The following is a 26,698-nucleotide window of genomic DNA, read 5'->3' as shown; positions in this document are numbered from 1 at the left end:
TTCATGTTAAAATAGTTTACTAGTTTACTCTGGATCAAAATCGGTAACAAAATGTATTTCCCAAATACACCCCCCATCAAATAATAACAAGGGGAACAAAACTGGGGACAATTTGAAGGGGTTGATTAAGCTCCAATCTTCCACGTTATCTTCACCTCTGAAATTTACTGGACCAGCGAGGAAATGATTTGAATACCCATCTACCCGATCGCACATATACATCAACAATGGCAACATCAAATACTCTTATCAATACTTAAGTGATCTTTGGCGCTTTAGACACATAGCTTTTAACAAGTGGTTCAAATCTGAAATGTCTCGTCCTTAAACGTCCCACGCTTTGTAATCCTATCCTTATAATGTTTTTTTCTCTTCTACAAAAGGATGTACTCATTCAGTCTTAAACACATTAAAAGAGGGATTTTACCATAAATGGCTCTTGGCAGGCACGTCTTAAAAATACACACACAAAAAGTAGGACACTGAAAATATGATGAGGGGAATTTGCATTGCTCTGAACTCCCTGGTTCATAAATCTCTGTGAACTTCGCTACAATCAATGTGCTTTCAGAAGGTCCAAAATGGTAGACGAAAAAAAAGAAAAGACAGCAAGAGGATGAGGCACATGGGGTGAGTCATTCAGTCAGTCAGGTCCTCAATCCACCTCACTTCAGTTCAGTTCAGTTCTGTTCAGCTCCATCTTGCAGCCTGGGGGCGTCTTCTCTCAGAAGGCACTTCATTTGTGTGTGTGTGTGTGTGTTCATGTTACTCGATGTCCAAACTCTCCAGCAGCAGTCAAATCAACATCATAATATTAAAAAAATAAATTAGAAAAAAATCTGCATGTGAGTTCAAAAATGTTTATCCACAGTGTCTAGGGCACTGCCCCCCCTCCAGAGGTCCTCCAAGTCTTCCATGAGGGTGCCAAAGGGAGGGCGGAGAGCTCAGGTGAAGAGCCAGAGCTGGTAGCGATCTGCTGGGTTGCAGGGCGCCAGGGATGGGTGCTCGTACCTGGCACTCAGACACAGGTTCCAAGCCGGGTTGAAGAACAACTGGTTCTGGGCAGCGCATGAAAGCAGAGATGAGAAAGAGGATGAGAGGAAATTATACATTATAGTGCGAGCCATGTGACTCACCACCAGTGCCCTTTCCACTTCATGTATTCCCAAGCAAAACATGTAATGATATACTGTAAGTGGAAGGCTTACCACCGAGTGCATGAAAAGAAACAGAAAAAAACATACATTTAGAAATACGTAGAATACAAGTGTGTGTGTGTGTGTGTGTGTGTGTGTGTGTGTGTGTGTGTGTGTGTGTGTGTGTGTGTGTGTGTGTGTGTGTGTGTGTGTGTGTGTGTGTGTGTGTGTGTGTGTGTGTGTGTGTGTGTGTGTGTGTGTGTCCATCTGAACTGCATATAAAAAATCTACTCCTTTATCCAAAAAGAAAACAAATCAAATGTAATATCACTAATCTGTATCAAGGTGCAATAAATGTAGGCTGTTCTTTTAACAAAGAATAAGCAGCCTACACACACACTTGTCAGAACAACACAGTGTTTGACTTGAGATTTGAGGAAAAGCTATTTCTTAGACAGCTGAAAATATGTTTCCCTTGTTTCCCCTTTGCCTGTTAGAAAAGGAAAACAAATGAGGAAGAAATAATTTTACAAATAGGCAGTGAAATGTGGTGACGAGAGAGAGAGAGAGAGAGACTGGAGGTGTTTGTAGCATTTGTTCCGCACGTCTGGGCTGGTGTGACTCAATCGGGTGACAGAGTGCGGCAATAGCACACAACTGGCCACCGAGGCCGTCCTGGAGACACTGAGCAACGGCAGTGTAACACTCATCTGCTAACACGGCCATGCACTTAGGGCAGGAACCGGGGAAATCAGCTCCCCCGTGTAGTGAGTGCGTGCGTGTGTGTGCGTGCGTGCGTGTGTGTGTGTGTGTGTGTGTGTGTGTGTGTGTGTGTGTGTGTGTGTGTGTGTGTGTGTGTGCGTGCGTGCGTGTGTGTGTGTGTGTGTCAGAGTGTTCACTTGTGTGTGGATTGTGCAAATCTCCCCTGAGCGTACGTGTGTGTGCTTGTGTACATGTGTGTGAGCGTGCGTGTCACCTTCTTGTGTGTGCATGTGTCCTTGCCTGCTATTCCTTGTGGATACCCAAATATCCCCACTCAGATATAACAATCGAAAAGGCCTCTTTTGTGGGGTACACATGGTGGATCCCACTAATATAAGAGAGTTCTTCTTAAATGTTTAACGGTTACAAGTAAAACGAAAAGTGCAGAAACATTCCCTAGCTGAAAGGTTAGGGTTGGGGTGGGTTTGGACAGGCCACAATTTAGTGTTCATCAGTTAGGATTAATATGGATGGGAGTCAAGCAAAGGGCCCCACATGGATAGTAAGGAGAGGATGTATGTGTGAGTATGTGTACCAGGGCTTGACACTGGCACCTGCCAACCGGCCAAATGCTGGTAAAAGTTGGCTGTGGCTGGTAACAATTTCAGTGTCACTAGCCAATTTGGCAGGTAGCTTATTCCATGGCGACCAATCAGAATAGCTTATATTCTGCATTTTGCCCCTTGTGTATCAATTGCTTGCATCTAAGTTCAAGAAAAAGCACAGTTACTCAATTTCTATTTGTTTGTTTTATTTCCGTGTATAAACCCATGCACTCATCTTCTTGCTTTAAGCACCTCATCTTCTGAGGTTACATGTACAGTGTCATGATAAAAGAAAATGAGGCTAGTGGATGGCTGGATGGCTAGTGACTCGGGAAAACCACTAGCCACAGTGGCCGGCAAGCGAAAAAAGTTAATGTCAAGCCCTGGTGTGTACATATCAGTATATGGATGTGAGTAACTGATCTCCCCGTGTGTGTGTGTGTGTGTGTGTGTGTGTGTGTGTGTGTGTGTGTGTGTGTGTGTGTGTGTGTGTGTGTGTGTGTGTGTGTGTGTGTGTGTGTGTGTGTGTGTGTGTGTGTGTACCATATTCCTTTTGTGTATGTGCAAGTATCTGGGTAGGTAACCCATCTCCTCTCCTGTATGCATACACACGAGAGCCATTTACCTCAAGTCTTGAGTTTTTCTATCGTTTCAAACAAGTTGACCCTCTGATAAGATGGAAGTTACACCATCAAAATGTCTTTTGTTTCAGATATGTACAAGTTTTATCCTTCACTCTACACATTTGGACTGTGTAACTTCCATCTTCAGTCGAGGGTCAACATGTCTAAAACAAAACAAAAAACTCAAGACTTGATCTAACACTTAAGACACAATGAGCATGAATTACACATCAGTCATTTACCTCCTTGAGCTCCCACTTCTGCTCTCCCCCCACGAAGCTGCTGTGGCCTTTATACTGGCACTCCTCCAGCTTGAGCGTGCGCTCCGTGCCGTGCAGACACAGTTCCTTCTGCACGTTGTGCCTCACCTCCTGACGCGTCGAGTATTCAAAGTACTGACAAGCGGGCAAACAAAAGAGAGGAGGGGGGCTTTTGTTAAAACATTCTCCCGGCACCAGACACACAGAGTCCATCCTCTCTTCTCTCCTCTCTCCACTCCATGACCAAGATAAACACATCTCAAGTGTTCACATCCCCTGAAGATAGCTATCTATGCTGGTAATATGTAGACATATACATGTATACTACTGTGTGGGTTGGTACCAACTAAGTCCACGTTTTTCTTTTTTAACATAGCCATGTTACAAATAAAGGGTTTTTACACGTTTGTTTTAGATACGACTGTTCCACTAATGATTTTTCTTCACTCCATACCACACAAAAAGCACCTTCAAGATTTTTTTTCTTTCAATCCTAAACACTTCCTGATATTTTCCCCATAGTCCCTTAAAAGAAAGTGTTTCCAAAAAAGATAACACGCATGTGAGTGGGGCTGTGAAAGAGCAATACTGCGTGAAGCCCAACTGACCTGGTTGCCCCCCATGCCGTGGCAGGGGTACATAATCAGCTGCTTCCCCCCCTCGTTGTTCTCGCCGGCATCCAGACACGAGTCTTTGCCCACATTCTTCACCTAGAGGAGACGGGAGCGAGTGAATAGAGGAGGAGGAGGAGGAGGTGGTGGTGGAGAGGAGAGGAGGAGAGAGGAGAGGAAAGTGGGGTAAGAGTCAATGGAAAGGGGCTGTTCCAGTAACAGGCAAGCTGTTCAAACAGTGGCGCGTCTCCTGGAGAGAGTCTTACTGGCTCTCCCTCTCCCTCTCCCTCTCCCTCTCCCTCTCCACACTGAGCCAAGCTCATACACCCCTCTCTGGAGATGCCCAGCACTAAACCACAATGGGCAGATGGAGATGGCTGTGGCTGGGCTAGACAGAGAGGGGGAGATGGCGATAGAACAGAGAGGAGGGAAAGACATGAAGAGAGAGAGAGAGAGAGAGAGAGAGAGAGAGAGAGAGAGAGAGAGAGAGAGAGAGAGAGAGAGAGAGAGAGAGAGAGAGAGAGAGAGAGAGCTGGAGAGACCAGGCAACCAAGATGGATAGAGGGAATACAGAAAGAAATGAAGCGGAAGAAGAAAGATGCAGAGAGGAAGACAGAGGAAGAGAGAGGGAGAGAGAGAGAGAGAGAGAGAGAGAGAGAGAGAGAGAGAGAGAGAGAGAGAGAGAGAGAGAGAGAGAGCAAGAGCAAGAGAGAGAGCAAGAGAGAAAGAGAAAGAGACTGAACGATGCAGACAAAGCAATACAAGGAGCAGGAGTGAGGGGAGGAGGTAGGGAGGTGGGGGGACTTGGTGGACTTACAGCGCCAAAGTGGAGGGGATTGAGATCTGGCATGAAGACCTCGGGGTAGACGTGCTTCAAATACCAGGAGAAGCTCTGGCACTGCAGCCGCTGTCGGAGGTCCACGCGCCGCGAGACGTCGCCAAACGCCCCCTGTGGAAACAATCACAGACAGTCTGAGCAGAGTGGAGTGGAGCAGGCCAACGAGAGAGAGAGAGACTGAGCAACAGAGGACCTTCACCACACACACACACGGGGGTCACACTGGCCTTCCATACTCAATTCTACCTCCATCCATCTCTCTCTCTCTCTCTCTCTCTCTCTCTCTCTCTCTCTCTCTCTCTCTCTCTCTCTCTCTCTCTCTCTCTCTCTCTCTCTCTCTGTGGGGAAAGCTTCCATCACCACTCCATTCCACTGCCTCCATCCTCTCCTCCTCGCCCCCCTTTCCTCTCCACTACACTACACTCTTTCCCCCCGTAGGCAGTCTAGTTTAATGTGGTCTACAGCAGACCAGGCCAAGGAAAGCAACCTCTCTCTCTCCCCTCATCCGTCTATCTCCCTTCTTCTCTTTCTTTCTCTCTCTCTCTTCTCTTCGTCTCCCTTGCGCTCTCCCTCCTTTCATCTCTGGGCTGCATTTCATTCAATAACGTCCTCCAGGCAGAGCTGGACAAGCATATTTATACCTCAGCAATGGCACGGCCGAGAGCAAGCGAGGCACGGCGAGGCAGCATTTATGGAGATGTATAGAAAACATACCGCTGCTCACTCGCTCAGGACCGCACACTGCCCAGCGGAGCACTGCCGATCTTAATCAAAAGGAGGTAATTATACAAAAAACACGCCACGCCGGTGTTCTATACTAGTGTTGAGATGTGATGTCCACACACACACACACACACACACACACACACACACACACACACACACACACACACACACACACACACACACACACACACACACACACACACACACACACACACACATGTACACACACAAATACATACACACAAAGAGAGAAACACACATATGCAGGCAAGCAAACACACCTCTAAACATGCAAATTCCAAGTATTTTTGAGTGAAAAAAAACTGTTGAATGTAACTCGTCAACCAAGACAAGAAGCACACACACAAGCACACAAAAATGTTTGCGGCTCGGACCTTTCGCCTCGAGACCTTTCTTGGGAACTATGCAGGGATCAGCGATAAAGGGTTAAAGGGTGATGGTGGTGGGGGGTGTCGGAACACCCTACACCCTCTCCGCAATATGCAACTGGATTAAGGCAGGGGTGAGGGTGGTGGAGGTGGGCTGAGTGAACTTGAGTGGCATGTGTGCACACGGGCATTCTCTGGCCATAGTCCAGCCGCACACAGCATTCCATTCTACTGCGTTGCTGGCCACTCACTGTGGACACCGAAACCCACAGAGGGGAAGGTGGGGAGAGAGAGAGAGAGAGAGAGAGAGAGAGAGAGAGAGAGAGAGAGAGAGAGAGAGAGAGAGAGAGAGAGAGAGAGAGAGAGAGAGAGAGAGAGAGAGAGAGAGAGAGAGCTTGCCGCCGCTTTCCCCCAGTCACAGCTGTCATTAGTGTCACATCTCTGGCTCCTGTTCCACCAGTAAGTCGCCTTGAGCTGCCAATCTCTCCACAGGGTACCCACTGCCTCATGAACAATAGCATGGGGTTATTTAGACCAACTTTCTATCACATGTTAAACCCCTGCCTCTCAACTCAGGGTCGTTGACTGCGTTGTCTGTGCCTGGGACCAAGTCATCCGCCCAACACATACAATGTCATGAGGACACAGTTTTGGGCCCCCGTTCAGGGGCGGAGCTATAGGCAGGGCAAGCAGGGCATTTGCCCCTGTGCTCAGGGCCCTTCTGTATTGGTGGTGGGGGAAGTACCTTGGCAGGCTGTATGAGGATCCCTATCAGTGTTTTGCCCTGGGGCCCTGTGCATATGTTCCGCCATTGGCCCCTTTCTCGCCAGGCCCGGGACAACTGACCCCTTCGACCTCCCCGTCTCAGCTCCCTGCGTGTTACCCTAGACCCCTGTCTCACAGCTGCAGTGGCTCCAGCTGAGGGGGGGATTTGGGGGAAAACATTGACAGAGCTATGGTTTGGGGTGGTGGGTGGGAGATCAGACTTTATGCTAAAGAATCTGAGCAGAACAGCGTGTTTCTGTAAAGCTTTGCTTCTGGGCAGACAAAACATCAATGGCCGCCTCAGTGTGTGGCTGCACAAACTGTGATCTGTGGTAGTAGCACAATGCAGTGAAGAGAAATGAGAACACTGATCTAGTCTAGTGAGCTGATTGTAGAATAAAAAGCTACTGATCAGGCCCAATGCAACATTTTATCTCTACTCACATTCCGTAGAGAAAATAACAAGACAGTTTGGCTGTTTGGGAGTTTTGGTTTGAAGTTAGCCCTTCATGCTTTGCTGAGTAACCCGGATTCCACATTCACAATCTCACATCGTTTGTTCCAGACATTCCCTTGATGAATTAATTAGTGGAATCACTTGCAATTGTTTTTAATTTAATTCCTTGCTTGCTTTCCGCTTTTTGGGCTGTCTGTGTATACTCCGTCTTAATGTGTTTATTTCTGTTAGATGTAGCTGTGTTGTCTTGTCTTTTGCGTTTTTATTGTAACTTTTAATATGTAACTTTTTAAGCCGCCTTCTTGGCCAGGACTCCCTGTCAGAAGAGTCATTGTAACTCTATGGGACCACATCCTGGTTAAAGAGAGGTTAACTAAAAATAAATAAAATAGATTAAAACTTGGTTCTGTTAGCACCACGTGTATAACTTGCATAAATAATCCCTCTTGTTGATTAAGTGAATGGTTGGAGGTTTGAACACTACGCCATTTCCAAAATGCTCACTCCTTCTCTACATTGGGCACAGGTTGCATTATCAGCAAGCAAAAATGTTAGCTTCAGCCACAGTTGACGTAGGACAGTTATTCCAGTCATTCAATTCCCAAATATTGAAAAAGGGAAGCGTAAAGTGAAACTTCCACAACAACTCATAATTGGCATCTACTTTGTACAAATGATTAATGATTTATGATTTATAAATGATCAAATGTGTTACCAATGGCTTACAATAACTGTCTAGAATAAACCATCATTAAAGAACCATGTGTTAAAGATATCACACGTGATACCACACAACAACAACAACAACAACAACAACAACAACAACAACATACATACATCTTTGGCCATCTGCGCGGCCTGCTGGTTGCGTCGGTAGAAGATCTCCTTGTAGCCGTCCATCCAGACCTCGGCCAGCCGCACCTGGTTGCGGGCGATGACCTGCGTGCCCTTGGGGAAGGTGTGGGGGCTCTTGGTGCGGAAGACGTGGCCCACGATGGAGCAGGGGATGATCTCCAGCATGCCCCCGCACTGCCACACCTGGGAGAGGAGAGGGGAGAGGGGGGCGGGAATCACACAGCATCAGTATCAGCAGCAGAACACAAGATGACGATGGAAAGTCACATACAGTAAATGTGCTGTAATTCACTGGAGCAATCCGTACGGTAGTGCTTTTCAACATTGGGGTCACCTGAAATGTGTAGGTATGTAAAAAGAATAGACCTACCTATTCTGATTGAAACGTCACATACATTCTCATATCCTTTCAGAAATATTTACAGGCTTAACAGCCTACAACTTAGCATAGTTTTTTTCAGGTGCGTAAAAACATGTGTATGGGGTTCCTAGATCATGTCAGTCATGGGTGAGCGGTTAGGGCGTCAGACTTGCATCCCAGAGGTTGCCGGTTCGACTCCCGTCCCGCCAGGTTGGTGGGGGGAGTAATCAACCAGTGCTCTCCCCCATCCTCCTCCGTGACTGAGGTACCCTGAGCATGGTACCGTCCCACCGCACTGCTCCCCATGGGGCGCCACTGAGGGCTGCCCCCTTGCACGGGTGAGGCATAAATGCAATTTCGTTGTGTGCAGTGTGCAGTGTTCACTTGTGTGCTGTGGAGTGCTGTGTCACAATGACAATGACAATGGGAGTTGGAGTTTCCCAATGGGCTTTCGCTTTCACCTAGATATTTGGGATGTCAAAATGGGGTCCCAGGCCAAAAAAGGTTGGGAACCACTGCCGTACGGTTTCTCAATTGATGCTCCCAAGACCATGAAGTGCAGCTGCGCTGATTCGGGTGTGTAGCACTATTGCATGCAAAAGGATTTGCAAAGACAACCTTTCTGCCCGACCCCTTACCCATCATGAGATTCTAGACCCTCCAAACTTGATGCGGTTCTAGTGCGGCTACGCGAGCTGCAGTGGCATGCATAGACATTTTGGGGGGTCATGTGCTCAAGTGGGGGGGGCGGGAGGCATATGAAACTTCCTTACTGAGTTATAGAGGCTATATTACATAGTATTACATTATATTATATTACATTATATTGACCAAAGTACATTGTGAAAATAAACCTTTCAAAAGGGCACTTTTTGTCCAGTAAGGTAAAAGGGCAGGTGCTTTAGCACTACCTCATCCCTATCTGTGCACGCCCATGGCTAGATGAATGCATGAATGCGTGTGTGAATGGTGATGAAATGCGTCCCAAAGGGCACATCACCATAAACAGACCAGAGCCATAGACGCTTAATGACAACGGAGAGGATAATATGGCCAAGCTGGCCTTTTTCCCACCCCTTCACATAATGATCAGCACATTCCCCTAAATGCAGACAGAATGATCACAGCAATAAGACGTTATTACACCTCAAAACTAATTTCTCTGATAAGTGGGCCTATTTAGTGCCTCCATTAGACCAGTCTAGACACGTGACCGACCGTCTTGTTAAAGCGTAACAGTCTCAAGTCCTGCATGGCCACTACATCCTGAAACCAAATATGTGACAGGTGGACAGACTCAGTGTCTCCGCCACCCTTCTCCACTTACGTCTAGTGTCATAACAATCATCAATCACGCACGCCGATTCGCTTTCTAAGGAGGCGCGCAGAAATATCTATACACCAGGTCTGGCGTGGGAACCAAAAAACAGCCTGGGCATTTTGGGTATAGACCAGCCCCACACAGCGCCACCATCCCCCACCCCCAGTATACTATGTGTAATTAAGAAGTCCACTGAATGTACCAATGGGCCACCCAATCTAAAATGTGGGCCAGTCTCTGAGGGAAAAAGTTAGACAAACAAACAAAAAACATCGACCCCTGAGGACTGTCGGCCCACCGGGAAAATGCCCTGTATGCCAGATCACCAGTCCAGTCCTGACACACTCGCACGCGCACACGCACACAGCTTCGGTGTCATTTCTGCGTCTGTGTGCCTCAAGAGTTGCTCGCATATGAAGATCTGTCACACAAATGAAAAGGCAGGCAGTCAAAGATTACACAAAGTGTACCCTGAAGGACATCTCGATATTTTCCCCTCCCCAGATCTCCATTTCCTCGTCGTAGCTCCCGATGTGGTAGAAGTAGTCTTTGGAGATGGAAAACAGCCCTCCGGCAAACGTCGGCGTTCTGCACAAATTTAAAGAAATGGATGACGGGATGTCAAGGAGCCATTCCAGGTAACTGTCGGTGACGCTATTTTTGCATTTTTTAAAATGAGTCTCTGGGCCAATAATATGTCTTAGTCTATTACCGATCTGAGATGTCTCATAAATCCCACCCAAGGGCATAACACACGCCCGCACGCACACATACACACGCACGCACACACACACGCAGCACTTACAGCTTATCCATTTACATCCATTCATGCAATTCTTTGGTGGTTGATGTTTTCACTGTCAGCTCTATTTAAAGTCTGATTCTGATTCATTGACTTATTCATTTAATTTAACACCATTGCATTACTGAATGTGCATATCATATACATGACTCCAAGTTAAATGATTTCCTCATGGTGTAGTTAAGTTAATTATCTAATTTAGTGGTGAATCATTCATCATTCATTCATTCAAACATGAAACCTGACTTATTCACCTGATAGGATAGGTCTCATCTTTTCTCCTCTGCTTCTCGTGGTCCGGTAAGGTCTCCCAGCCGAAAGACAGGCCCCAGTCGAAGTTGCCTCGGTTGTGGTTCTGGCCGTACGGCGAGGGCTTCATGAACTCAAACGTGTCCAGGTGGATGGTGGTGATGTCTGGGCTCACTACTGCAGTGTAGTTCTCCGCTATCCTGGCCAACAACGGCTCTAGCCAGCCTTGGAAGCATTCACCTGTCCCAGTACACACAGACATCATTAGCAAATATATCACTCATCACGGATGTATTCCAAGATGTGCTTCAGTGGCATCAGTGGGTCAATGACGTTTTTTTGGGCTCAGATATCAGGTGGTACAACCACTACTAATGTGGATAAATGAATTACAAATTGGTGATTAATTTACTGCAATGAATATCCTTCTTTGACATTCCATCAAAACAAAAAAACTGATTGAATCCATACAATAGTGGTATTAGCTGTTGTTGCACCACCCTGACATGTGCTACTACTAAAACGTCTACATTGCTCAAATAAATGAGGACTGCAGGCTACCTATTAGCTGCTGTACCACGTGTCTATAGTGTAGGCCAGGGGAGCAGTCCAAGACGATGGTTCAGGGGCCTCATTTATCAAGCGTTCTTAGGCACAGATCTGTGCGTAAAGCGTGCGTGCGATCATTCCTGAGCAAAGTGTGGGATTTATGAACATGTACTTGAACGTAGAAATGTGCCTAAATCTACGCACACCTCAGACCATGCGTGTGAGTGGAAGAAACACGAAATTGTGAATAATATTGACCGTGCAAGCTACAGTTTGCTTTGAATGACAATGGAGTATGACAGTGTGCTATTTTACAGTGTTTTCGTTCATGTGTGTCTCCTTCTTTTACATATTTTGAAACACGGTCCTCCTCCTGTCGAGAGCACCTCCACTTCTGCAACAGAAATGGTTCCATCTCCGCACTTCCCGCCAGCGCTTCGACTGGCGCGTGTGTCCGCGTGTGTTTATGTGTATCCGAACAGGGTGGCGCCTTCGAATTAACATGGCATTTGAATATATTTTAATACCATTTATTATATGGTTGTGACGTCATCGGTCGAATGCTCCATTCATTTCAACGGGGCTCCCCAACGTTCGCACGTCTGTTATTTTTCGATAACGGACGGGTTGGTCTATAACAGACCGCTGTCAATGGCAACAAGACTTTTCACTGCTAAAGCGACTTTTCAACAAGACTCTAATCAGCTGCTGTGATCGACAACACCTGTTGTCCTGGCTACCTAGCTGTTAGCGGTGTTCCACAACGGCACCGTTTTGTTTTGCCCAGCAACAATCTTTTGACATTAGAAACTATAATAGCCTAGACCTCACATTAAATAGGCCTAAAGAAATGTCCCCGCCATGTGTGAATCATTTAAGTATATCCATATAATAAGCGGGTTAACTTTCGGCGAGTCGGTCGCTTTGTGGAATAGCAGCACTTCAGAGAGAACAAGACCCCTCCGCTCCGCGTCGGGGTCTAAAGATTCTCTCTGTCGTGCTGCTATTCCACGGTAGCGACCTTCTCGCCGAACGTTAACCCTTACATATGGTTACTTGGAGGCGTTTCGGGATGCTAATTACCCCGAATGCGCGCGTGCACAGTGATTTGGAAGGTGTAGGCAAAGAGGCTTGAGACAAGAGGGCTTACTCACGTCATAACAGCGTAGTAGGAAATGATGGCGAGGGGAGTACGGAAATGTTATTCACTGTGGAACAGGTCATAGGACAGCGTGAATGTCTGTCAGCTGTCCTTAATTACCCCCAGCAATTACTGCTGACCAACAGCTGCCGTTACTTGGCCACAAATTATCCATCATGGTGTCGCCCCCACTGACCATGTGCAAGGGAGTACGAAAATGGCATCCATCGCACCCACTGACCAATGACCATGCGCAAGGGAGTTAATTTTCCATCCACTCGTGTCCTCAGGCAACGCCCCCGTACTACACCGTGGCCAATGCATTCCCCGCCAAGAGATTGTTCTTTCTCTTGAGTTTCTTTGGTGTAGGATTTATCATGCAGACTTGTGCGTAGGAGCAGCCAACGCACGTTTGATAAATCACGATTTTTCTGTACTTGCGAACATTCTAAATTTCACTCCTAAGACACAATTTAGAAAACATTCTACGAACTGATGATAAATGAGGCCCCAGGAGTATCCAGGTTAAATTGACCTTGGGGTTGTAATAAATCATTTAACAGAAGAGCATTTTCTTAGCTAAATGACTACCCTGTGATTAGGGTTTACCACAACTTGTAGGTTAACTTAGTCAGGCTTATCAGACTTAACCATCTTCTTGGAATCCCTCCCACATCACCTATATGAATACAAGGAAACACTTTTGTGCTTTCCTTTTTCTATAACTTTATAATTATCTCCTCAGTACAACTTATCAGTTCATTATGCTGTTGCCAATTAGGCAGAATTGGTCTCCATACGACTGGCAATGCTTTGCACTTATAAGCATACTCAATTGAATCAAGTAAATAACCTTGCCATATGATACAGCTTCCTGTGCACTTAAAGGTGATTCTCTAATTAGCTGATGTGTTCTTTCCCCATTAACTGTATGCTCATTAGGTTAGGATGGATCAAAGAATAAGTGGATCAAGTACTGCAGCGCAAATATGTTTTTTTTGTCTGAAGGTAGCATTGGCTGCTGTGTTTGTATTGAGCACAATGTATTGTATTACGGCAGAGGTAAAATATTGTGCATTGCATAAGAGGTTTGGTGTTAGTGGATTTGGTTAAAATGACTGGCTTGCAGAGCAAGCACCTTAAAGCAATGCCCCCTCCACTTGAAATAGTGATGGTTCATTCACATGCCCTGGGAAAAATGATACTTTCCACTTTATGGAATTCCCATAGCACATGAATGCACAATGATGCCAAACATGTCTGAGGCTCTGAGCATTGTTGTAAGGCACTTTTCCCATCCATGTGCTACAGAGACAGTATTTCCAAAACCAAGACTTTCCATAGTTTCCACCAGTATTTCAAGAGAGCCCAGAATCATTTATATTTCAAGTACAGCATGCCTTATGTTAGCCATTCATTTCAAACCAGCCTTTGGCCTCACCCCCCTGTCAGTCAGAATGTCACTGGTGGACGTAGCGATGTACAATGGTGATCAGGCAAGGTTGCCCCAAACCACCACATATTTCCAAATGTATTTTATGTGTGTATATGTCCAAAATGTATTATGTATGGCCACTTGGTCATCCGTTTCAGACAAGCCGTTTTGACCAACCACTGACAGGCAGGGCAGGGTATAGGGAGGTACAAGATGATGATCGAACAAGACTGCCAAAAAATGTCTCAATTTTGTGTGAATGTCAGCAATCCACGTGGGTGGGACTAGTAAGGTATTGTGATCAGATGAGGCTGCCCAAAGTGTCTGCAGTTCAAATCCAAAAAGCATTTAGTGTCAAACTTGCCACTCAGACAGTCAGTTAACTATTTTAAACAAGACCTACAGATCGATCTACAGGTCTCTACAGAGCTCTGATTGCCACATCAGAATAAGTGAAGAGGCAAACTCACATGAATAAGATGAACTCCTGGATGACTGAGAATCTCCACAGTCATGTTCAAACAAGCTCTTTTTCCCTACCACCTAGACATGACAGTGCAAATCACTACCATAGACATGCATACAATTGCTGTATCTCAATTGGCACACTTGTGCACTTCGGGCCAGTGTTAATTTCGTCAACCACGACGATGACGAAAATATTTCGTCAACGCCCCTTTTTCCCTTGACGATGACGAGACGATGACGCACTAAAAATTGCCTCAAGCAAATCAAAATATGACGAAAATAAAAAAATATTTTCGTCAAGGAGACTAAGACGAGACGAAATTTACAAGCCATGGACGAATGGACATTAAAAATATATAATTATTTATAATTAATTTGTAATTTGTAATTGTAATATAGGCCTACAAGTGTCTTGAACTTCATAGGTGATTGCGCGCTCACGCTGTGTTGCCTCGCTTGTATCTGCTGGCAGCCAATGCATGGCGCGGCTCAGTCAGTAGTTCTGTAGCCTAGTACTTCAGTGAGTCCATTTAAGTTGAGTTTAGGTCCTAAAACATTCCCAGAGAAAGCTAAAAAAAAATAGCCGACGTTGATGGAAGTGTTCATTTTGAAACATGTTCAACAACCCTCTTATCCATGACGAGGACATGTGTTTCTGCAGTAGGTAATGACAGTCGCGCCAATCCTCCTCTGATACTGTCATTCTAAACCTCCTCGAGCTTCCACTATTCTCCTTTTCACTTAGGCTGTCTTAACCCGGCGTTCGTTGTCTGTTCTTTTTTTGTAATGTTTGCTATATTTGTTGTTTAACCATATGAGTAGGCAGCAAGCAAATCATGAAGGTCGGATTTGTGAATTTATTTAAATCAGTCACCGCGGGAGTGCGCGCCAGCAGGGGGAAAGTTGGCCTGTCTAAAGTAACAGAGGCACGGCTACTGTAGCCTAGTTCTGAAAAGAATCAATGGATGGGCGATCGCTAAGGAGTTTTAAACTGTTGAGATTTGAAACTTGTTCTCGTCGAGAGCAACGCTAAAAGACCCAAGGAAGTCGACAGCATGTCCGTGCGTCTTCAGCGTCTTCCTAAGTTCCAAAAACTCTTTTCAGGTCATGCTTATCGAGCCTCGACACCCCCGACAAACAAAACAGTATTAGTGTTTAAATATTTGTATGTGCGTGTCCTTTCTATCGTCCAGTCTGCATACCCCTGCCTAACTATTTTTCCTGGGACTTTTGCAGGGCATACGAAGTGTGCTCGCGCAATCTATTTAAGCCTATTCCACACATGCCGCACGAGTCATTATCGTTCTCTGCTCGCATTGTCAATTGAAAACAAAAACCGCTAACTTGCATAGTCTAACATCAGCAGTATTTTATCTGACTCGTGGTCATCGGGAAGCCACTATCAGGGAGACTTCTTGAACTTCATGCAGACTTGGGATGTCTGGTCTTCCCACTGCCGGCAATCTGCAGGCTTTAAGTCCCGCGGTCAGGTGAAGAAGAGCATGTAGCTTCCTCCGTGATCAAACTCAAAATGAATTAAAGCCGCAAGCGGCGATGACGGGCCCTCGCACACATGCATTGCAGGGACGGGGCATGCCACCTAGAATGTTGCTATGCCCCCCCCAGGAAAAATGGAGTCTGTACGACGTTCGGTTCACGAGATATTGACGAAAAAGTAATTAGCATGAATTAGCATTCAAAATTAGCATTAGCATTGTCATGATTAGCATGTCGCTATGACCCCCTAAAACAAAAAAGGAGTCTGTACGACGTTCAGTTCCCAAGATATTGAAGAATTACACTTTTCCTGCAGTTCCTTTGCCTACCACATGGTGGCGCTATACCTTATCTATATTTCAGGCTTATAGAAGAGTTAGTATTCAATATGTGCATACATGTGTGCATTTGCACTGTTTTAAAACAGTCTTAAGTGAAATGGTGGCCAACTTCCTGTTTTAAAATGCCAAAAAAGTGAAAAAATCTCACTTCCTGTTGGGCGTGGCCATATTGTTGTATGGACTTTATTGTGCGCCTTAGTGAGATACACAACTTAAAAAAAGTCCCGAGGCTGTAGCTCAAAGTAGATGTTGGCCCCGCCCCTAAATGTGTTTGGGGGCGTGGCCTCCATTTCAGGCATATACAAAAGTAAGTATTCATTATATGCATGCATGTGTGCGTTTGCAGGGTTTTAAAACACTCCAAACTGAAATGGTGGCCAACTTCCTGTTTTAAAATGACAAAATAGTCAAAATATGTCACTTCCTGTTGGGCGTGGCCATATCGTTATATGGACTTTATTGTGCGCCTTAGTGAGATACACAACTTAAAAACAGTCCCGAGACTCTAGCTCAAAGTAGATGTTGGCCCCGCCCCTAAACCTGTTTGGGGGCGTGGCCTCCATTTCAGGCATATAGAAAAGTTAGTTTTCATTATATGCATACATGTGTGCGTTTGCACTGTTACAAAACACTCCAAACTGAAATGGTAGCCAACTTCCTGTTTTAGAATTAGATACCTAATTTCAAGGAGCCGCCATCTTGGCAAATTACGAGATATGAAAAATTCCTTCGCAATATATCATCTTCAATGCCTTGACCTCATGTCCACAGAATATGAAGTCGATACGATGTACGGTGTAGGACAAGTACGTAAAAGTACGTAAAAAATGCTAAAAAATGGCAAAAAAGTCAAAATATCTCACTTCCTGTTGGGCGTGGCCATATCGTTGTATCGGACTTTATGATGCGCCTTAGTGAGATACACACCCTAAAAAAAGTCCCGAGTCTCTAGCTCAAAGTATATGTCGGCCCCGCCCCTAAACGCTTTCGGGGGCGTGGCCTCGTACCCGTGTTCCATCGGGGGTTAATATTCGGCGTCTGAGTAGCGGTGGGAATCTCCAATGTGTGTACCAAGTGGCGTAAGTGTACGAGCACCGGAAGTGCCCGAAAAATGGCCCAACAGCGCCAAAGACTAAGGAGAAAAATAATAATAATAATAATAATAATAATAATAATAATAATCATTCGGAAAACAATAGGGCTTCGCACCGAGAGGGCGAAGGGCCACCGCGTGGCCCTTGCACTTCGGTGCTCGGGCCCTAAATATAACATGCAGCAGCTTCTAACGCACGAGAGAGAGAGAGAGAGAGAGAGAGAGAGAGAGAGAGAGAGAGAGAGAGAGCGCAGCCTGCACCTGGATGTGTGTGTGTGTGTGTGTGTGTGTGTGTGTGTGTGATGCTCTTTTGCTCTATGATGTTGAAATTACTGATTTGGGTTGTGGTGGAAAATGACCAAGTAACAAGGTGAATATTTGCTGCAATAGGCAATATTAGTAATACTTTGTGAAATAACAATAGCCATTGTAGGTTGTTTATTTTACACAATATTGACTAAAATGACTAAAAATTGAAATGTTGACTAAAATTTGAAATGTTGACTAAAATGACTAAAATTTGACTATGACTAAAATTGATTTTCGTCATTTTGACTAAGACTAAGACTAAATTGGGAAGGCAATGACTAAAATATGACTATGACTAAAATTGATTTTCGTCATTGTGACTAAGACTAAGACTAAATCAAAAAAAGCTGACAAAATTAACACTGCTTCGGGCACTACGTTTCAGCATCGACACTACACACTAACAACCTCAGTGAACTGTATACACTATGCATTAAAGGTCAGTGCACTGAAACAAGTGCGCCCTTTGAGACAGAACAAATGTCTACAGACATGTGCATTATACACAAACGATAGATGTCTTATGGGCCCTTACACCCTGACAGATGACTGTGTCCGTCACCCCCCCCCCCCTGCCCCCCAAACATGATGATATTACAATGTATCACTATGCCCTATCCTCCTACGACGTGATGACGTCGCAAGAAGCTTAATTCAATATGTTGCAAAGCGCAATTCAAAGGTAATTTTCCTCATGTGCAATCCAGATGTTGAATGGGGAAAAGTCCCTGAAAGGTTGTTGTGGCTAGGCTGACAGCAGGGAAACGTGTGAGGCCACAAGCACAGGTTGAGGAGGGGAGTTAGGATAATGGAAAGAGCACTGAGTGTAAACCCCTTCCCCCCCCCCCCCCCCCCCGCCACCCCACCCCACCCTAACAGGACAGTGTGGCGGTGTGACTCACAGTGTGCGTCCAGGAAGGTGAGAGTGTCCCCGGTGGCCACAAAGGCCCCCAGCAGGCGAGCTGTGATCAGACCCTTCCTCTCCGCCTGCCTCACCACACGCACGATGTGCAGCCTCCTCACGTACGCATCCAGCTCTCCTCGCAGACGCTCTGCACACAATAACACACAAACAAAAACAGGGTTTTCAATGCATTTCGTATCGAAAACGACACCATCCAAGCAATCAACAGAAAATATCTTCTGCATTCATTGTTTTTATTTTCAATGACTCGGATTCAGGCATTGACTGTCATTCCCTCTGCAGGGACCACAATACCACAAGAGCAATCACATGATGGCAACCTAGTCCCCTGGCCAACACTAGAGACAAGGTTAATTTAATCTGGTTTACCACTGTGCCAGGCTTTTGGAATATTCCCCTGGTAACAACCACAACAATAATTAAAAAAAAACACAACAGGGGGTGCTAATGCACACATCCGTGGTGAGCTAGGTTCCAAATCCGGCTTAGATAATTTCCCAACCCAACCCATCTCTCTCTCCCACTTGCCTCCTGTCACTTCTTCACAGTCCTAACCACTAAAGGCAATAAAACGCCATAAAAATGTAACAAAACAAACACAGCAGTATCAGTGAGTGACTGACTGGCCACAGTTGACACAGAGGCTGACTGACTGTGAGGGCGTGACGGGACTTGAGATATCTTTTCTCGAAAGTACAATCATCTCTGGCTTGGCCTCATTCAAGGGGAAATCTCCTCAGTGACACACTACTATGCTCCCCATTGTCCCACTGACGTTATTGCACAGGGGGGATGACAGCTTTCTCATGCTCTCATAAATTGCATCACTATAACATGCCAGCAGCAGTGAGCAAGACGCTCGAAAAATGTATTAGTCAGCCGTTTTTTTTCCCTTCTTTCTTCTTCCTTTTTCTATTTTTTTTTTTTGGCTCAACTTTGGATTGCAGTCGTTCCATTGTGGAATGAGCCTCATGATACTGTGAGTCTGACTGCATTCTTTCAGACACAGGGATGGGGAGAGACAGGCAGGAGAATGGAGCAGAATATACAACGGAGAAGGGGGAGAGAGAGAAGAAAGAGACACGGGAAAATAGAGAAGATGGTAAAAGGAAACGAGAGAGAGAGAGAGAGAGAGAGAGAGAGAGAGAGAGAGAGAGAGAGAGAGAGAGAGAGAGAGAGAGAGAGAGAGAGAGAGAGAGAGAGAGAGAGAGAGAGAGAGAGAGAGAGAAGTAGAGAGGATGGTGAAAGAATAAGACAGAGAAAACGAGGCAGCGACAGAGAGAGAGAGAGAAAATAAGAAGAGGATGGTGAGAGAGCAGGACCAAGAGAGAAGGAGATTGAACGATAGACACTCAACCCCACTTACACAGACACACAGTTCTTGGCTGTCCTCGCCAAGATGGCTTGCTGCCAAGCTATGTGTCTGACCAGTCCATCTCCTCCTGCAAGAGGAGCAGGACTGTACAATAGCTGCATTACTCAGTGCTAATGGCTGGGGTTATTCCCTCCAAATGACTGTGGGCCAGGGCCCATTCCACACAATCTGGAGACTCATTTTAGTTCCTGGACCCGGGAGCCTGTTTACAGCCGTGAGCGTCTGACTCATAAAAATGCTCTCTTTCTCTCTCTCTCTCTCACACACACACACACACACACACACACACACACACACACACACACACACACACACACACACACACACACACACACACACACACACACTCTCTCTCTCTCTCTCTCTCTCTCTCTCTCTCTCTCTCTCTCGCTCTCTGACCGCATTGTCTTTTTCCCCCTCAACACCCTCAATCTCTCTCCACTCCATTATATACACATGCACTCACACACACAGACAGACAGACAGACAGACAGACACACACTAAATGTCTGCTTTCAGTAAAAGCACTCTCCAGCTCCAACCACCAGCAGTCTTTTTGCAAGTAGCCAGGAACCTAAAATCACACACATGCATGCGCAGATTGCGCACACACGCATGCGCACGCACGCACGCACGTGCGCGCACACACATGCACACACACGCATACCATGGTAGCCAGGGCCTCAGGCAGACACACAGAGACAGACACACACACTACATAGCAACCAGTGCCTCAGACACATATCCACACACACACACAGGTGTCTGTAGACTCCATGACCAGGCCAGGGGTATGCGGGCTGCCCGGCGGGCTGGCTAGACGTAAGCGGAGCCCCCTGAAGGCAGGGTGGTCCTTTCCCTCTCTCTCTCTCTCCACAGACCCCTTTCCACGCTGCCTGCCTGCCCGCCTGCCTGCCCTCCCTCCTAACGTTCCTAACCACTCCAGCCAAGACCATTCTGTCCATTTATCCCCTCTCCCCTACCAGTGCTAGCTGCATTCGTCCACACCAGGATGCTCCCCTCCATTTCTCCACTGCTCGACTTACCTCCTACACTAACCCCTTTTTAGAGCAGCCATGGTGTAATGGCTAGGGCATTGGACTGTAGATCACAGGGTTGCAGGTTCAATCCCTGCCCTTTCCCAATCGCTTCCTCCCTCCATGGCTGAAGTGCCCTTGAGGGAGGGACCTATCTCCACACACTGCTCCGAGGACTGTAACCAATACCCTGTAATATCCGTAAATGGCTTTGGATAAAAGTGTCAGCTAAGTGTAATGTAATGCAATGTAATGTAATGTAACCACTCTAGCCGAGACCAGTCTATCCATCTATCCAACCCCCCTCTCCCCTACCAGTACTGGCTGGCTTTGTCTCGCAGGATGCTTCTCTCCAACATGGCATCATACAGTATATCACGTAAGTGAGTACACCCCTCACAGTTTTTGCAGATTTGTGAGTATATCTTTTCATAGGATAACATTAAAGAAATTTCACTTTGACACAATGATTAGTGACCTTTTAACAACATATATAACCGCTTAAATGTCTTGTTCACTCAGAAAAAACAAAAATACAGCCATTAATGTTTGAACATGTACCCACAAAAGTGAGTACACCCCAGATTAAAATCCGGTAGAGAAGGGGCCGTGTTTGGTCGAATTGTCTTGAAATGAAAAGGGATTAAAAGAGAGGTCATCTGTGTGCGTTTCAACCTTTCTTTCCACTGAACTTTTACATTTTGAGTGTGCACCTGGCTTAAATAGATTGGTGTGAGATTTGAATGCAATCCTATGGAGAATATCATGATCTGCTTCAGTAGTCACAGTGCATGTTGACATGCATGTTTCTTTTAGGTGTAATTCAGATTGCCAATGTTGACAGCATTCATGCATCCCCAAACCATGTCAGTCCCATTACCATGCTTAGCTACTGAGAGCATAAACTTAAAAAAAAAAAAAAACTCACTCGTTTACCACCACACATGCTTGACACCATCTAAATCAAATGTGTTTATCTTGGTCTCAAGAGAGATGAACAGACCAAGGATATTGATCACTGGAACCATGTTGTGTGGTCTGAAGAGACCAAGATAAACAAATTTACTTTAGATGGTGCTAAGCATGTGTGGTGGTAAATAATCTCCATCTCCTGTCTTCTCCAGCTTCTCCACCATTTCCTCTCCTCCGTCTCCTCTCTCCTCTCCCATCCTCTCCACCCTCTTCACCCATCTCCTCTCCTCTCCTCTCACCGTCTTCGCTAGCGTCGTCCACCAGTATGATCTCCTTGAGGAGGATGGCTGGCGAGGTGTGCAGCACACTGTACACCGTCCTCAGCAGCGTGCTCCAGGCCTCGTTGTGGAACACAATGATCACACTGGTGGTCGGCAGAGGAGGGCAGCGCTTAAACTTCTGCTCGATACACCTGAGTAAGAGAGAGGAGAATAGAATAGAATAAAGAAAAGCAAAGAACAGTGTTGTAGATAGAATTATAGGCTTTGCTTTAATTCGTTGTTATTATAATCAGCTAAAAAGAGTGTCCGTACACAAGTAGACAAGTTTCCCTCTACTCTTTACAGCTAATGCGGCCACCTCCCACCTTCAGTAGCTTCCCTGAAAAGATGAAGATTCTGTATTACAAATCTACTGTGATTTCTAAAGTTGCTTTACAAAAAAGGTACAAACAATTAGTATGTTGTTTCCATACCATATCTCATATGGAACTGAAGAACATAGCCTTTCCGATAATGACAGTTTGTCCGATACAAGCTAACCAAACAGCCATGTTGAATATCAAATGCTCTGCTGGAAACACTGAAAGAGGGGGGTTGGAGTTAGTAAAGCATGTGGCATTGTGGTCGTCTTCCCATTCAAAGTCTTAAATACCTGGGATGCATGGTTTACTTTTCACTGCGCTGCTCCTACTGTGTGCACCCTTTTAAAATTCATTCTGCATAATAAACTGCGGTGTGAATGACCACCCCATTCTAAAAATATGAGGAACAAGAACAGACGTGTTTAATTAGCCAAGATAAACAGGGTCTCCGTCCTAAGCAATCTATTAAGTGGTCTGGCATGCGGGGAGAAATGTTTCAGGGAAGGCCTGTATGCCTGTGGTTGCTGAAAGAGTTTCTCGTGTAACGGCAGACGAATATCAGAGGCATGTCGAGGGCTGTGCAGTCATTTCTGCCGGAGACAGACATATGGGGTGATTTTATATAGTTCTTTGATCGTCTCGTTTGGTCTTCGGTTGTGTTGTTGCTACTCTAGTCCAAAAGCCTGCCCACAAACATCCTCAGTGCAAATTATGAATATTATTACTCCGGCATGCCATTATGTTTTCGGCCACAAGATGGTGCTGTGCTTTCAGTTAGGGGTTGCTTCAGGATGTTTTGAAACGTCTGCTGTTGTGCCTCTTTGGCCACTCTGACGGTAACCAAGACATTAACCAAGACCGTAAGCTTCATTGAACTCAACATCTCATTGGAACCAAAGCATAACCAAGCATTTCTCTGTTTTGTTATATGTGAATATATAGTTAAATGAATTACATTTGCCTTGTGTTTCTGCATGACATTTTTAGTGTTTTTGTTTTGCTTTATTTACACAATATCAGCATAAAATGCGCCCTTCATTTCAATGATCATCATTTAGATAACTTGTAAAAATGATATAAAATGTAAAAATGCTCAAGAGAATTTGAATAAATCATGTTTGTAAAACAAATGATTCTGAACCAAATTTGCAAGGTGTCTTAACACCTGACAGTGAGTGAGCGATCAAACTTACTCTGGCGGCCTGGTGTCTGCTCCCAGGTCTCGGCTGAGGGAGATGCGATCGCTGGCGTACAGGTTGAAACAGTGTTTGGCCTCCCCCTTCTCCTTCTCCTTCTGCTCCGCGGGCCCCAGGTGCTCCGTGTGGTAGGGCTTCCCCGAGGCCCCCGGGGCGCTGGGGTCCTGGGTGGGCCGCTCCAGCGCGGGCCTGAGCTCTGCGGCGGTGTAGAAGCCAGGCAGACATGATGACGACTGCCCAGGAGCAGCCACCTCAGGTTGCCTGACGGGGGCCCGGATCTGCATCTTTGGCATGGACTCCCTGAAGTTGTTGACCGCTCCCATGACCATGCCCAGCACAGCGTCCCTCTTGCCCACTATGTCCCTCAGCCATGGCTCCTCCTGGGGACCCTGGCTGATCACCTCCCGTTGGATGAGGAACAGGAAGGTGACAAAGACCAGGGCCACAATCACCACTTTCCAAGGGTGTAATCTGCGTCGCAGGAGCCTGCGGAAGCCGTTCATTTCTCAGCTCAAGAATGTCCAGGGAATCACAGATGGGTCCCCCCTTAGAATGGTTAAGACTCACTTCTGTCGGAGATAATCCTGGTCACAGACATCACTGATGGGTAGACCTTTTGAATCACACACACACACACACACACACACACACACACACACACACACACACACACACACACACACGCACGCGCACGCGGGCACACACACACACACACACACACACACACACACACACACACACACACACACACACACAGGAATAAAGTTAAAAACTCTTCTCAGAGTGCATCTCAGTTACCCTCTTTGTTTTGAATGGACTCATTTAAATTCAATCCCAGAGTTTAGGAACATTATTGAGACGTTCAACCACCCTTACTCGATCCTAATCCAAGACTAACATTTGCACTGAATCTGATATTCAAGACTGCCCGGATGGTATAAAATCCTTAAATGAGTCATTACTATAACATTTGCACAGAACAGACATATTTTTAGTTTTTGTGAGAAGAAACGACCACCCCTGACTTTCTAATGGTGTTCTTGAATTAAGCACTAATGGCACGGTAAAATTCCAGGAACATGATAGGCTATTCAATTGAGGCCATTTACCCTGGCCTTTCCCACTAAAACATGCGGGGTATCCTACTGCATACCAAACTTCATTCAGAGGCAAATCACATACACTGCTAAACAAGCGGCTGAGCTCGCAACATCAGTGTGTACCGCTAGCCTTTTAAATCACCGCTTGTGTTCAACACAAGCTCCCATTATCTCTCTCAAATCCTAATAACACGTTTTCAGCATAGAAGCAAAAAGTTATACACCTTTTTTTAAACCTCGACATTGTCGTGATCTTCATCGAAATCTAATCGACCTCGACGCGTAAGTATAAGCTCCATGGAGAAATAAGTGACATTCCTGAACAGAATCCCAGCCTCTTGGTCAAATTTAGAAGTGTCTGCATTGCACTTCCGTCTCGGTGGATCCAGGTGTGCTTATCCCAGGTAGAGCTAGAGAGGGTGGAGACCTGTTTGGCACGCGTGCGTAGACTGTTACCTTCTTTTTCTCCATTTAGAGGGGATAATAACAGGCTTCTGGTAGAGGCTCTTCCAGTAAAAGAATACCTTAAAGTTTAACGCCTCTTCTGAGGAGGAAAATCCTCCAACGATTATGCTCTGTGGCCATTTTGCGTAGGTGGATTTAAATGCATTTGGAAGACTGAATCACACCTAATTCTCACACAGGAATGAAATAAATCTCATGGGAAAAGTCTCGGTACCACTCTCCCCTACTTTTTTCAAGGGCAGCCTATAAATTGCAGCAGGGGTTAGGTTAATCATTTTAGAAGACTGACTTGCAAGGTCCTGGATAATACCCAAAAATACCGGAGCCACCAGGATATCCGACCTAATAATACTGGGATTGGTCGTTTTCTTTTTAGTAACAGGATTTGTTCAACCATGCGTTCAATGAAACTGTTGCTGGGATACAATTAGTTGAAGGCATGCCCAAGACGCATAGGCTACAAACAGCATCGAATAGGGGTAGGCTACTTCGCGGTATCGACCCAAGGAATAATCACTGTCTGCTTCAGAAGTTGTATTGCTTCCGTTTAAAGTAACTACTCTAGTCTTTAGAATACACTTAGTGAAGGGGCAAATGGACACTCGTTGAAGAAAGTCGCCTTTACCACGGCCATACGTACGCTCACCGGAATGAAAGGAACTCTGAATTTGCCGATTGCGCGGTACCCTGTGTAAATTTGACGCTTAACAGAAGACTTCGTCTAAATACCAGCCATTGCTATTAGTTCTTCATAGGCGAGCACCTTATAGACAGTCAACAAAAAAGTAAAATCCTGTTCTTACCAAACACGTTGAACAAGTGAGTATGTAATCCATATTCACGTCTGCTGTCACAGACATCCAGTTGTTCTCCAACTTCTCCGCGCTCGCGGAGCAGGAGCCCATGTGGTCAGTTGGCCGAGTGCGAAGTTGGCAAATATCTCAGTCCAATAAAGGGACGTAAATGACAAAGCACCGTGACTTCCCTCTCTCTCTCCGTCCTGCTCTCTGTTGGCACCTCTAAAGACGCCCGGTGGTGTTGGGGGTGAGAGAGGAGAGTTCGCTGATATGACTTCACTTCAACCGAGGAAATGTCAGTTTGTCAGGCATTATTGCGCTCTCTCTGCTATCAGATCTCCTGCCATCACCGGTAGTGAAAGAACATTTTCCCCATACAATAAAATCCATATGCAAGCAGATGACCACAATGCCAACATATCAATGTCCATTACGCGTCAAGACTCTGATATTTCTTAATAGTTAGTTACTACTGCTATGAATGAATGTGCCACTCTGCTGACCGAGCTCATCAAAAATGACAATAAGAGCACTCAGCCAAGTCTTCACAGACCTCGGCTTTCCCGTGGAGGGGGGTTACAGAGTGCTCACAGTTCAAGAGCCTCCTTTAATTAAAAAGGGAGTCATCCTCCTTCATGCAGAAAAAAAACCTAAAAATATCTGACTAACTTTATCCTTATTGCATACAAAAGCCAAGCCAGTAATTTAAGTTAAT

The 26,698-nt window shown here is 45.7% G+C and overlaps 1 protein-coding gene across 2 annotated transcripts; it reads right to left on the bottom strand.

The window, feature by feature from the left end:
- Positions 1-26,377, bottom strand: galnt3 (UDP-N-acetyl-alpha-D-galactosamine:polypeptide N-acetylgalactosaminyltransferase 3 (GalNAc-T3)). Of its 2 annotated transcripts, none has more exons than XM_063214070.1 (11): positions 25,990-26,377; positions 23,619-24,234; positions 22,082-22,254; positions 18,436-18,585; positions 10,706-10,940; positions 10,120-10,237; positions 7,950-8,150; positions 4,755-4,886; positions 3,935-4,036; positions 3,309-3,461; positions 1-1,058 (listed from the first exon to the last, which is right to left on the bottom strand). In XM_063214070.1, the coding sequence occupies exons 2-11, from the start codon at positions 24,122-24,124 to the stop codon at positions 945-947; spliced, it is 1,884 nt and encodes a 627-aa protein (XP_063070140.1). In that variant the 5' UTR covers positions 24,125-24,234; positions 25,990-26,377; the 3' UTR covers positions 1-944. The 2 variants fall into 2 exon arrangements, with proteins under 2 accessions (XP_063070140.1, XP_063070139.1); XM_063214069.1 differs by lacking the exon at positions 25,990-26,377 and adding an exon at positions 24,946-25,072.
- Positions 26,378-26,698: the final 321 nt, after the last annotated feature.

This window comes from Engraulis encrasicolus, chromosome 13, assembly GCF_034702125.1.
Source record: "Engraulis encrasicolus isolate BLACKSEA-1 chromosome 13, IST_EnEncr_1.0, whole genome shotgun sequence".
NCBI lineage: Eukaryota > Metazoa > Chordata > Actinopteri > Clupeiformes > Engraulidae > Engraulis > Engraulis encrasicolus.
This window is presented reverse-complemented; position numbering and strand designations above follow the sequence as displayed.

Coding starts and splice junctions, on each gene's coding strand:
- galnt3 (XM_063214070.1), bottom strand. CDS start 24,124: ATGAACGGCTTCCGCAGGCTCCTGCGACGCAGATTACACCCTTGGAAA. Junction 8,151..10,119: donor ATATCGAGATGTCCTTCAGG/GTACACTTTGTG, acceptor CTCCTCTCCCAG/GTGTGGCAGTGCGGGGGCAT. Junction 4,037..4,754: donor ATCCCCTCCACTTTGGCGCT/GTAAGTCCACCA, acceptor CGTCTCCTCTAG/GTGAAGAATGTGGGCAAAGA.